At 51.5% G+C, this 13,308-nt stretch overlaps 1 protein-coding gene across 3 annotated transcripts in view; it reads left to right on the forward strand.

Moving 5' to 3' along the window:
- DLG5 (discs large MAGUK scaffold protein 5) overlaps positions 1-13,308 on the forward strand; it is a 135,643-nt gene that overhangs the window by 81,857 nt on the left and 40,478 nt on the right. For all 3 annotated transcript variants that reach the window (XM_054435604.2, XM_054435606.2, XM_054435605.2), the window contains exons 6-9: positions 679-938; positions 2,192-2,504; positions 8,515-8,699; positions 10,393-10,518. In XM_054435604.2, coding sequence (XP_054291579.1) covers positions 679-938; positions 2,192-2,504; positions 8,515-8,699; positions 10,393-10,518 — 884 coding nt within the window. The remainder of the gene's footprint in view (positions 1-678; positions 939-2,191; positions 2,505-8,514; positions 8,700-10,392; positions 10,519-13,308) is intronic.

The following is a 13,308-nucleotide window of genomic DNA, read 5'->3' on the forward strand; positions in this document are numbered from 1 at the left end:
AACAAAAGTACACAGAGCAAAGTCGGCAAAGGGGGAAAGGCGCGTGAGGCAAAGTCCGGGGGAAACTGGGCCTGAGTTTCCAAGAGTCCTCTCCTGGTGGAGTTTCACCGGATGCACTTAATTCCTCCAGCATGGAATCACAACAACACACAAGAAGTGCTGGCGTCCACAGAGGCCGATTAGAGACTCAGTGCCCAAGTGTCTTACTGGGGGCTGGTCATGTAGGAACCTCTGCCTAGCATGTACCCAGGTTCTGGACTCCCAGAAGAAAGCAGGTGTTCAGCATAAGCCACTTTGTTTGTACAGGCTCGGTACCAGAGCTGCTTATATCACTGGAAGAAAAGTTTTACATCAGCCTAGAGAACTGTTTACTGTTCGGGTTCCTAGACGCCATTCGGTAGGGTCAAGCAGGCCTTTCTAAGGATATAGAAATCTCAGGTCAGCAGTGTTAACTGTTCTGCACAATACTTAGTGAATACTTGTGACTGAGTGAATCTAAATGAATCAGCCCAGTCTGACTGCAGGGCCTGGAGGATTGGACCTCAAGACTCTCAAAAGCCTTAGGGTGACCCCCCCCTCCGTCATCAGTCTCACCCTCAGATAGACAAAAATGAGAGTGGGAGGTCTCCTCCACCACCTCCCCCAGACCCTTGGTAAGTGAAACTGTCTGGTCTCCAGGTGTTGAAGCACAACGGGTCATCCGAGATTCTCAACAAACTATATGACACAGCCATGGACAAGTTGGAGGTGGTCAAGAAGGACTACGACGCCCTTCGTAAGAGGTACAGTGAGAAAGTCGCCATCCACAACGCAGACCTGAGCCGCCTGGAGCAGCTGGGGGAGGAGAACCAGCGGTTGCTGAAGCAGACAGAGATGCTGACCCAGCAGAGGGACACGGCCATCCAGCTGCAGCACCAGTGCGCCCTCTCTCTGAGGAGGTAGGGCTAGGGCCACGGGGGGCTGGGGGCAAATGGGTCCTATAAGGTTCCCAGCCGCCTCCAGGGGATGAGAACAGCACAAGTTATTGTGCTTTTTCAATCAAAAAATGCTTCTGACCAGGAAACATTTTTTTTTGACACCGAATCTGTCTTGGGAATTGTGGCTCCCTCCTCCCATCTGAACATCCCTGTTTACCTTCAGGTTCACGGACACCATTCAGTGGTTAGCCTTGCAAGCGGGCCTTTCTGAGCGTGTAGAAATCTCAGGTCTGCTGTGTTAACTGCTCTGCACAATACTTAATAAATACTGGTGTGTTCTGAGCATCCTGTTTCTTTGGTCACTGCCATGTGCCTCTCCCCTCTGTGGTAGTCACCCACCTAGCAAATAGGAAAGTTAATTATCTGGGGCATGTTTCTTCTGTCATCTTTAGAGATGTGATATATGCCCTCAGACAGTGTTTTGTAGAGGATGTGCCTGTGAATCACCAGTTCTCTGGGGCATGTATCAGTTTCACGTGAAAAGTGCTCTTTGGGGATAAATAGGTTTGAGCATTGCCAGGTTGAACCCAGACAGATGTCTCTGCTGCAGGACTTCTCAGAGCCTTCAGTGTGGTGTTGTGCAGTAGACAGACTCTCCAAGAGGGGGCCAAGATGCAGAGTTTCCCAAACATAAGTCATCAGATAATATACTTTTTTGGGGGTAATGGAGCTCCATGCAGAACCGGTGTCTATGGAGCACACTGAGAATTGCTGGTCTGGAGCCATGGGCTCTGATTTGCAGGCTGCCTGTGTGGAAGATGCCCCCCCGCCTGGAAGGACAGAGCTGTGCTCTTCGAGTGAACTTGATGACCTTGTCACAGTGCTGTACTGTTCGTATCTGTGAAATGAGGCGGTTTGACTAAATGATCGTTAAGGCCTCTTTATGCTGTTATCCTGGCATTGTTTTGTTTTTATTATTTTAAAAAATTAATGTGGCTTGACTGTGGGAGAAATATGCTGTTGTTTCTAGTGGAGTGGAGGGCATGATGTCCTCAGTTCAACTCCTGGCATTTGTAAAGGGCTGAGAAAAATTCCAGGTCCGGGGGCACTGGTACTCCGTGACTTTTCTCTCTTGGGGGTGGAGAGAGTGACTTCACTTGAAACTTCACGCTTGACTGTCCAGCACAGTAGAGCTGGCGGGAGGCAGCAGTGCAGCCGGCCACTGACCGGGCAGGGCCCCCGCCCCTCCCATGTCTCGCTGCCTCTCTCGCCAGGTTTGAGGCGATCCACCATGAGCTGAACAAGGCCACTGCGCAGAACAAGGACCTGCAGTGGGAGATGGAGCTGCTGCAGTCAGAGCTGACCGAGCTGAGAACCACGCAGGTGAAGACAGCGAAGGAGTCAGAGAAATACAGGGAGGAGCGGGACGCTGTGTACAGCGAGTACAAGCTCATCATGAGTGAGCGTGACCAGGTCATCTCTGAGCTGGACAAGCTGCAGACCGAAGTGGAGCTGGCCGAGTCCAAGCTCAAGAGCAGCACATCTGAGAAGAAGGCGGCCAATGAGGAGATGGAGGCACTGCGGCAGGTAGGTGGGTGGGCCGGTGGCTGGCTTTCAGCCTTTCCTACAGCGTCCCGGGAAGAGGTGCTGCAGAGTGCATGGTGTCCAGATTAGAAGCCTCCTGAGTTGGAGTAAAGGGCTTCTCACTGGTGGCCTGAGTGCAAGCTGGGTTATCAGACACTGCCCAGGTAACTCCTGAGCTCATGCTTAATGCCCAGCTCTAGTCTGGATTACAGGGGACACGAGAGGAGGGAGACCCAGACACAGTCGTGGCTGCCCAGAGCTTACACACCAGGAAGAGTCAGATGACACACACCAACACTCTCACACCCAAACCCATTGCTACGTAATTGCAGATCAGTCCCATGCTGAAAGTCAGTGATATCTCAAGGACTTGCTTATTATGAAGCAAGATACCAAGGCCAAGTTCCCAAAGCCATAGATACATTAGGCCTCTTGTGTCTGGAAGAGCACCCTCAGGGGCCCTTTTTCACCAGCAGTGTGCGTCTGCTCGAGTCTGCTCTTGAAAAAGTATTTCAGGCTCCTGCTGGGAAGATGTGCTAGTAGGCTGAGCCCAACATTCTTCTCCTAAAGCCTTGCTCTCTGGGGGCCACACCTCCAGGGTTGGGGGGCTGGGATGTTTGGTAGCATTGGATTGGGCCACCTAGCTCAACTCCTGGTGGCCAATGTGGATTTTCTGTCTCCTTCCTACCTGTCAACCTCTCCTCATCGTGCAGCTTTTTGCCCTAGGTCTAGCTGAGTCCTGTGGGGGCTTGGATGGGCCCATGGGGATTCCCTTCAGTCTATGTTGTGTGTGGCTCTGATTAGAGCTTCTAGACTTGATCACAGCAGATTTTTTTCCTATCAGAATAGTTCTCAGATATTCACATCCCTCTATTCTTCTGCCTTTCTGTGCAGGTCAGTTAGAATGCAGCTTTCAAAGGTGGTTTATGAGAAGCAAAAAGCAAGGCGTTTAAAGGTCAGGCAGATTGGCAGGACTGGTATGCATTGGATCATTACTACCAGGTCCTGCTGTACCAAGTGTGAGGCAGGTGATGCCCAAGGGGTGACCAGCATGTCTTTCAACCGACAGCAACTCCTCGTCAGGCCCGGGCAGTGGTAGGGGATGTGGGGAATGCATGAGACACAGGCCCCTTGCTGGGAGATGGCCCTCCTCAGTCATGTGGTCTCGAACCTCTGTAGGCCTCCGTTTCTTTCTTTCTTTTTTTTTTTTTTAATGAGACTGAGTCTTGTTGTGTTGCCCAGCCTGAAGTGCAGTGGCGCAGTCTTGGCTCACTGCCACCTCTACCTCCTGGGTTCTAGCAATTCTCGTGCCTCAGCCTCCCAAGTAGCTGGGATTACAGGCATGTGCCACCATGCCCGGCTAATTTTTTGTATTTTTAGTAGAGACATGGCTTTGCCATGTTGGCCAGGCTGGTCTCGAACTCCTGGACTCAAGCGATCCTTCTGCTTCAGCCTCCCAAAGTACTGGGATTACAAGTGTCATTCACCGCCTGGTGAGCCACTGTGCCTGGCCTCTGGGCCTCAGTTTCTATTTTTAATTTATTTTTTATTTTTTTATTGAGACAAGCCTCTCTGTTCCCCAGGCTGGAGTGCTGTGGCACAATCATAGCTCACTGTAATCTCGACCTCTTGGGCTCAAGTGATCCTCCCACCTCAGCCCCCCAAGTAGCTGGGACTATAGGCGAGCACCAGCTCACCCAGCTAATTCTTAATTTTTTTGTAGTGATGCAGTCTCACTATGTTGCTGGTCTCAAACTCCTGGGCTCAAGCGATCCTCCTGCCTCGGCCTCCCAAAGTGCTGGGATTACAGGCGTGAGCCCCTGCACCCAGCCAGCCTCAGTTTCTTCATTTGCACAATGGAATGGTGGTCATGATGAACAAATGATTCAATATAGAAAATACATCATTGTGCCTGCACAAAGCAACAGTGGGTTGAGATGGACATTCATTATTATGCCCATCTGAATCTTACTACTCTGTTAGGATGAGGGTGAACCTCATTAAACTGTTTCTGTGGGTAAAAATGGGCCAACCAAGTAATGAGAATTTCATGCAGGGAACCACCAAGACTTCTCCAGACCCTTGAGGCAAAAGCCAGTGTGAAGAGAAATATTTACTGCAATGAAATTTTTGAAAAGCCTATTAGTATAAATTTTTATAAGTAAAGATAATGCATTAGAACTTGGTAATCATCCTAGAAAAACCATGAACTCATGTTCACATCCTGGTATCTGACCACATAATTGTTGGGGGGAAAATGTCAATATCAAATAAGGAAAACAAAATGATGAAGAAGGAAACTTGGAAAATGACCAAGTCAGTAACTGCTCTGAAATGTCACAGAATGTCAGACACACGCCTGGGGAATGACAGCGAGCCAGTGTGGATGGAGTTTTGAGATTTTCTTTCTTCTTTCTTTTTTTTTTTTGAGATGCAGTTTCCCTCTTTTGCCCAGGCTGGAGTGAAGTGGCACGATCTCGGCTCACTACAACCTCCACCTGCCGGGTTCCAGCGATCCTCTTGCCTCAGCCTCCCGAGTAGCTGGGATTATAGACACCTGCCAGTACGCCCAGCTAATTTTTGTATTTTTAGTAGAGACGGGGTTTCACCCTGTTGGCCAGGCTAGTCTCGAATTCCTGAGCTCAGGTGATCCACCCACCTTGGCCTCCCAAAGTGCTAGGATTATAGGCCTGAGCCACTGCGCCTGGCCAAGTTTTGAGATCTTCGAAGTTAATCATGAAGACTGTAGAAATGTAGAAAGCACAGAGATGCACAAAGAACACCTGAGTTCCTGTGGTGCTGGCATCCAGCAATGAGACCTCCGGGCCTGATGTCCTTGTGGCAGCCACTGCTTTCCCAGCACTCAGGCGAGCCCTTCAGCCTGGAGCCCGCCTCCATCCTCCTCAGGGGGTGTTGGCTGGGCAGCAAGTGCACCTGTCAGCTGAGGCAGGGATCTTTTCCAGGCCCCGTTCCGAGTCAGCAGGCAGGAGAGAGCCCCCGCTGCTGCCCCATCAGCTTTGAGAACTGAAATCCTCAGCTCCTTCTCAAGTTGGTCTGGCTTCATCGATAAGAGAGCACTCTCCACCGGCAAGAGCAGGCCAGGAGGGGTGGGCAGTGAGGCACCCTGGGGATTGGCCCCGCCACCCCACTGGCTGCTGCCTGTCAGGGGTCAGCTGTGGGGGGCCTTCTGGCAGGTCTAGCTCCCTCACCGCAGAGCCATCTTCATCCTGCTCAGCCCGAGGGCTGGGCTTCAGTTTCTGGCATCGTGCTTGCACGTTTCTGTCTTCTATCTGCATCTCTTGCTCCATTTTCCCCTTTCTTTCTCTATGCCCTCTCTCCCTTCTGTGTTCTGAGTGGGCTGAGGCAAAGGGGGAGCAAAGAGGGAGCAAAGAGGTCGCACGGGGAGGCCGGGGGCCTGTCAGGGTCTTTGCCAGGTTGGCTGTGCCCTCGCCTCCCTCGCCTCCTTCCTCCCGACTCCCAGGGGAGAGATATCTTCGGGATCTCCCCCAAGGCCGCCCTCCTGCCTCAGGCCAGTAGCTGACCTTGTCCGGGGAAGGCTCATTGCTCCCAGGAGGAGGGAGGAACTGCCTGGGGAGTTGAGGTCGGCACCACTGGAAGCTGTAGGCCACTGCTGTCTGTTGCAGAAATCTCCCAGGTTCCAACGCACTTTCCCAGACGGGCCCTGCTCACCGAGCTCCGTCTGTAGAAGGGCAGCCCCCCACGCTCCTGCCGTCTGCTGCCCTGAATGCAGTTACACGTGCAGCTATAGGTCCTGCTTGAGGAGCTGAGCTCAGCTATGGTGGACAGACTGGACAGTGCCAGGGAACAAGGCAAGGCAGCAGTGGCCTTTCCAGAACTTAGAGGCAGAGGGCTGTTGTAGCAAGAGAAGCTTCCCAGGAAGCAGAGGGAGGTGCCCTCACCCGAGAGCCGTCTGCTCAGGGGCACCACTCCACACTCGGGCCCCATCTTCCCCTGGGACCCTCGAGTGGGCTGTGGCCCTCTGGGACTGGGTTGCAGCCCATAGGCCTTTCTCACTGGCCTCATGCCTGGGTCTGGCAAGTGTCTTGTGAAGACCAGCCCATCTCTTCCTGCGCCTTTGTTCACCCAGCACAGGAAGAAAGAGACTGCAGGTGGCGCTTTTAGAGCAGACTCAGACTGACATCTGATGCCGAAGCAGCCTGGGGTAGAGGAGCCAGTACTGATCACGAGTCAGCTCTGCAGGATGGGGGAGCCCTGGCGAGTCACTTCTAGATCCTGCAGTTCCTCACCAGTGTAATCAGAATCAATCAGTCCGTCACTTGGGTCCTCTGGGCTTCCAAATTTTACCATTTTTTTAAGGTACCTCATTTCCCTCTCCCCTGTCACTAAGGCTAAGTATAGTACTTCTTGTATTCCTTATGAGGAAGCAGTATTTTGGGGATGAATTCATTTTGGAGACCAGCAGTGGTGTGGGGCCCAGGGGAAGGAAGGGAGCTGTGGGCTGGGGGAGCTGCCCACCTCCTGCGCTGCCTCTCGTCCTGTCTGTACCTGGGGCCTCCCTCCTAGATGCTCATCCAGAGCACCGTGGAGAAACCTTTCAGGGAATCCACGTAGTAATGTGTCAGCTCTAACACCATCCATAAATATATTGTAAAACAGCAAATATAATGTAAATTTTTGAAAGTATTGTTTATCATAAATTCTTGACTAAATTAATACACTTTTTTTTTTTTTGAGACCGAGTCGCCTTCTGTTGCCCAGGCTGGAGTGCAGTGGCGCCATCTGGGCTCACTGAGACCTCAGTCTCCCAAGTTCAAGCGATTCTCCTGCCTCAGTCTTCCGTGTAGCTGGGACCACAGGCACATGCCACCATGTCCGGCTAATTTTTGTAGTTTTAGTAGAGATGGGGTTTAACCATGTTGGTCAGGCTGGTCTCAAACTCCTGATCTTATGTGATCTGCCTGCCTTGGCCTCCCAAAGTGCTTGGATTACAGGTGTGAGCCACTGTACCCTGCCCCCAAATAATTCTTTTTAAAATGAAAATTTAAGAAGGATTTTTTTTTTGAAAATAGCAAACTAAACAAACACGGCGTACCATGTAAAGCTGAAAAAAAAATCAAAACTGAAATGATTTGAATGACTCCCAGGAACTGTGAGGTCTGAGGAAAGCCTGCCACTGCACTGTCACCCTCGAGTTTTGATGGTTCTTTTTGTGCAAATTGTTTTTGAGCTCCTCTGCCTCTGTTTTGAGAGATGAGGGGAATTATCAACCGACTCCAGGTTTTTTCTTGTCAACTTCATTCTCTTCTCTTGTTTTCTATGTCTGAGATCTTTCTGAACACGTTTTTGTAGAGGCTGCTGTCTCCTGCTGTCTGGAGAATGATCTTTAGAGGGAACGGAAGCTTTCTTCCTGTGCGTGTGTGTCTTCCTGTGTCCTAGCACTTGGGGGTGGAGAGTCTCGGGGCGGGGACACCAGTATCATCAGCGCCTCTGCTGTCGTGCTTCTCTTTTGCGTGTTTGGAAAGCCTCGAGCGGGGGGAGGAGTTATTCTTGCAGTAAACACTTGGTTTGTCATCCGTCATTTCCCTGTGTTTTCTAAGGATTATAAAGGTGTGGAGGGGGCTTTTCATATGAGTGCTACTAAGAGTTTGACTTGAAATTTTTGGTGGAGCATATAACTCTCTAGGGATGTGTCAAGATGCAAATGCTTTGGATTTCAGCTTTTTAAATGAACTGAGATACACAGCACTTCACCAGCAGGAATACTGGTGTATTTTTGTCTTTAAAAATAACACAGTATGCCAGATTATAGGATCACAGACATGGTGGGGGCTGGGGGGGCTGGTTAATAGGACCGTGGCTGTGGGGTGTAGTCACTGGGGGTATGGGTGGAGGGGGTGTGCTGCGATGGGCTCTGTGTTTCCCTCCATCCAGCTCCCTAGAGCCTCAGCCTTGACCCCCGCACTGGTGGGAGGCGCTCCTGGTCCATGAGGCTCAGCAACCTCTCCCTCTTCCTGCCCCTTGCTCCCACCAGATCAAAGACACAGTGACAATGGATGCTGGGAGAGCCAACAAGGAGGTTGAAATCCTTCGAAAGCAGTGCAAGGCTCTGTGCCAGGAGCTGAAGGAAGCCCTCCAGGAGGCGGATGTGGCCAAGTGCCGGCGGGACTGGGCCTTCCAGGAGCGAGACAAGATCGTAGCAGAGCGTGACAGCATCCGGTACGGGGTGCCCTCGAGCTGGCGTGGGCTCGCGTCTCCCCAGGATGCCGGAACCTGCTAGGGTCTGTTGGGAGGGTCAGAATCATTTACTGTATGTCCAGGTAAAGTGGGAGGGACCTGGGCTCCTCCTTTCTCACCCCTAGTTGATGCCCTAGCCTTGCCTCTTAGTTTTAGAATTTTCCATTGTTTCTCCCTCCCATCTCACTCAGACCTAGGTGTCCCAAGTGTGTACTATGTCCACATGAGACCACTGTGAAGGGGCACGAGGCCGACCTCTTTTATTTGAGGGTTTCTGATGAGAAGAGCACATCCGAAGTGTGTCCTTTCAGCAGTATTCACTGGGCGCCTACTGTGTGTCAGGGTCTTAGATCTCTGGAGCAAGGAGACCTTGGGAGAGGCTTGGTCGGGCAGGGCAGTGAGGGAGGAAGATGTGTAACTGAGCTCTAGGGCTGTGGGGGGCATGCAGGGCTCCCTGGGGTGTGGGGAGGTCTCCCCAGAGAGTGTGGCATTCGAGCTAGAACTGGAAGCATGAGTGGGGTTTTTCCAGGTGGAAAAGGGGGAAGGGCATTGCAGATGGAGGGGACCTGTGGAATGTGCTCAGGGCAGGGACGTGGGCAAGTCATGGGGAGGGCAGGCTGGTGAGATTCCCAGGGGCGGGTGTAGAGGCCTTGAAAGGGAAGCCAAGCAGTGTGGGCTTGATCCTTGGCTGGGGAGGAACCAGGAGAAGCTATGGTGGTGGTGATGTTTGGGGTGGGATAATGTCTTGCTATTTGGGAGGTTTCCAAAAGATTTCTTGTGATTTGTCAGGGGAGAGACCAATGTCTCTAGGGGCTGGTCAGGAGATGAGGATGGCTAGGTGGTGAGGCCCTGCTAATGGAGAGCACAGTTAGGTGCTCAGTGCAAGGGGAGGGAGGCCCAGGGGCTGCTCCCTGTCTGCTTCTGCTCGGACCCCTTCCACAGTTGTCTCCAGGGGGCAGTCTTCAGCTGGGCTCTGACTGAGGTTGGGGGAGATTTGAGGCCGTGGAGAGGTAGGAACCAGTCCTCTGGGTATATCCATTTCTGGAGGTGGCACAGAGCCCAGGCCTCTCCACAGCCAGGTAATCTGTTTCCACCTCCTTGGGGTCCTCTTTCATGGAGTCTTGCCAAGCTCGTACTTTGCACCTGCACAGAGCTAAGAGAGACAGAGATGCATGAGGACTGGCTGGTATCCGAAGGGGCTCCCATCCTAGTTGCAGGGTACAGGGACAGCTCTAGAAAGCTCTGCCTGTGGGTAGATATGAGACATGTGGTAGTGCTGGAGCACAGGCCTGCCAGGCAGGTGGGGGGTGCTTCATGCAGAGGAGAGCCATCCCCTGGCCCCCCAAGTTGGCATTAGAACAGTGAGTGTGCGCAGAGGGTGGTCCTTAACCCCAGGCACATTGAGGGTGAAACGGGGCATTGGGAACCTGACACTTGTTGCTGGGAGACTGTGGAGGTGTCTCTTCCCTGCCCAGGTCCTCCACGTTCCCTCTGTCATGCACTGGGGCTGGCCTAGGTGGTCTTACCCCTAGATTCCCAAGTGCTCCTGTGCATCTGGGGATGGGATAGGTGCCAGCAGGTATTTGGAGTGAGGCGGCCAGGCCATCCGCTGCAGACCAGGAGCCCCCTTCCCCGTGCCCCTTGAGGTGACCTTGTCCTCTGCTCCTTCCACCAGGACACTGTGTGACAACCTGAGGCGGGAGCGGGACCGTGCGGTGAGCGAGCTGGCCGAGGCCCTGCGCAGCCTGGATGACACCCGCAAGCAGAAGAATGATGTCAGCCGCGAGCTGAAGGAGCTCAAGTAGGCTCGGGCAGGCACCCGCTGGAGTGGGCATGCATCTGGGAGCCTGGGGCCCCTCTCCCTTCCGGGCAAGGCAATGCTGAGTGCATTGGCCACTGCCTCATCCTTCTATGTCGACCTGGCTGTTTGTCGCTTCACTTCATTCTGCCTTACTCTGTCAGTGTGTAGAATCGGTTCGAATGTCATCTCCATGTAGGGTTAATTAGAAATTCTTAGGCCAAAAATTCTTAGACACAGGGCAGGCACCATGTGCCAAGGCACTAGGAAGGGAGGGCCCTGTTCCCAAGCAGTCCATTTGGGGCAGGCATGCATGTGTTATCTATTCATTCATTCCACTACTCACTCACTCACTCACTCGCAGAGATTTTTCAAGTACCTGCTCTGTATGGGCCAGCCTCCATTAGAGGCACTGGAGAAATGGCACTGACAAGCATACCAAGTCCTTTTCCTCATGGGCTCACAGTGCGCAGGAAGAGACACAGACCAAGGTCAGGTCCATCTAAGAGACAAGTACGTAAATGAGTAAGATGACGACAGATTGTGATTTAGAGTTTTAAAGGCAGTTGCAACCCCCATCCAGCAGTCTGTTCTGCCTGTGTTATTTGGACGCCCATTCGGAAGACCGTTTGGGATATCAGACATCCTCCCCTCGGTTACAGCAGCCTCCCAGGGTGTCATTTAAACACTCAGTGGCCTTTAGTAGTGCATTGAAATGCAAAGATCAGGGTTTAAGCATAGAAATTGGCAGAGCCCAATAGGCCGTGGTCTAAAACCCAAATCTAGTTGGAAAGCAGTGGCTCTCCATCCATTGTGCGACATTTCCCTAGCTGTTAATGTGGTGAGGGGGCAGTGAGAAGCTCATGTGTGAGTGTAAGTGTGCAAGCCTTGCACACTCAAGTGATGCCCTTCAGAAGGGAATGACAGCTTCTCTTCAAAGAGCTCCATTTATTCTATAAAAACCCAGACTCTTTGGAGCTTGGGTGCTCTCAGGAATATTTTAGGGGTTAAGAGGCAAGGCAGGACTCTTCACAGGAACCATCTTGGGTCTAGCAATGTGACGGAATCAAGGGATTCTCTTCGAAGGGAAAGCCTAGAACCTCTGGGCCGTGAACATGGGACATTTTGCCTCTTGTTTGGGCCAGAGTTGCCTGAAGCTTGTGCATTCAGCTTCTGTGTTCATTCAGCATGTTTGCATTTGTGCCTCCTGTCTGCTAAGTTCTCTAACTGGCAGGATGCTGATGAGGGGGTCTGTGTTGCTGCCTGGGAAGCCTCAGGCATTCCCTGGTAATGCCAGATGAGACGGGTATAGTGAGCATTGAATGCTGAGCTCGGCTGTACTGGCCTGGGGAGGGGCTGGGGCAGCGTTGGAAGGCATTGGAGCTCTGCCCTGGAGGCTGAGTGGCATTCTAGAGCTGGCTGGTGAGAGCACAGCCTAGGCAAAGGTGTGGCCCTGGAGCCTGTCTGCTGGAGCAGGAAACACAAGTAGGTCAGGAGCCCAGTGGGCAGCGTTCATGAGCTGGCAAGGCAGCCTGGGCCCAGATTTCAGGAAGGGTGTCACAGGCAAGTCACCTGAGGATTTAACGAGGCCTCTGAGTCTCTCTTTCACATCTTCATTACTAGGTCTTTCTCAGAGCTAATATTTATAATTTTGATCAGGTCAAATCTATCAATTTTTTTTTTTTTTTTGAGATGCCCAGGCTGGAGTGCAGTGGTATAGCCTTTGCTCACTGCAATCTCTGCTTCCCAGGTTCAAGTGATTCTTGTGCCTCAGCCTCCTGAGTAGCTGGGATTACAGGTGCATGTTAACACACCTGGCTAATTTTTGTATTTTTAGTAGAGACGGGGTTTCACCATATTGGCCAGGCTGGTCTTGAACTCCTGACCTCAAGTGATCCGCCTACCTCTGCCTCCTGAAGTGCTGGGATTACAGGCGTGAGCCTCCGCGCCCGGCCATCAGTGAACATTTTTAAAAATTGTAACAATGGCATTAAAGGAAATGTTAAGAACTACATCTTCATCCTAATATAACTATTTAAGTGGTATTTCTGTTGCTGCTTCTGTCAGTTTGCATTTCAATTTGTGATATAGTTGGCGTTAACTTTTATCCGAGGTTAAGCGGTTTAGGTTGAGATTCATTTCTTTGGCCATGGATGTGCAGTCGCCCCAGCATCATTAGTTGGAGACTGTCCTTCCTCTGTTAACTTATGCACCTTTGGTGACTTGGGGCATTCCTAGGTTCCTTATTCTGTTCTACAGACCTTTGTGTCTGTCTCCCTGACAGCAGCACACAGTCTTGATTGCTGTAGCTGTATACTAAGTCTTAAATTGGGTAGAGAGTTTCCTCCCACTTTAGTCATTTTCAAAATAGTTTTAGTGATTCTGATGCCTTTTTGTATACATTTTAGAATAGCCATCTATATCTACAAAAATCTTGTTGGCATTTTGATTTTATTTTTTAAATTTAATTTTTTTGTTTTTTGAGGTGGAGTTTCACTCTGTCACCAGGCTGGAGTGCAGCAGTGTGACCTCCACTCCCTGCAACCTCTGCCTCCCTGATTCAAGTAATTCTCCTGCCTCCCGAGTAGCTGAGGTTACAGGCACATGCCACCACGCCCAGCTGATTTTTGTATTTTTAGCAGAGACAAGGTTTCACCATGTCAGTCAGGCTGGTCTCAAACTCCTGACTTCAGGTGATCTGCCTGTCTCAGCCTCCCAAAGTGCTGGGATTACAGGCATGAACCACAGTGCCCGGCTGGCATTTTGATTTTAATTGTGTTAAACCTCTAGATA

Source organism: Pongo pygmaeus, chromosome 8, assembly GCF_028885625.2.
Source record: "Pongo pygmaeus isolate AG05252 chromosome 8, NHGRI_mPonPyg2-v2.0_pri, whole genome shotgun sequence".
NCBI lineage: Eukaryota > Metazoa > Chordata > Mammalia > Primates > Hominidae > Pongo > Pongo pygmaeus.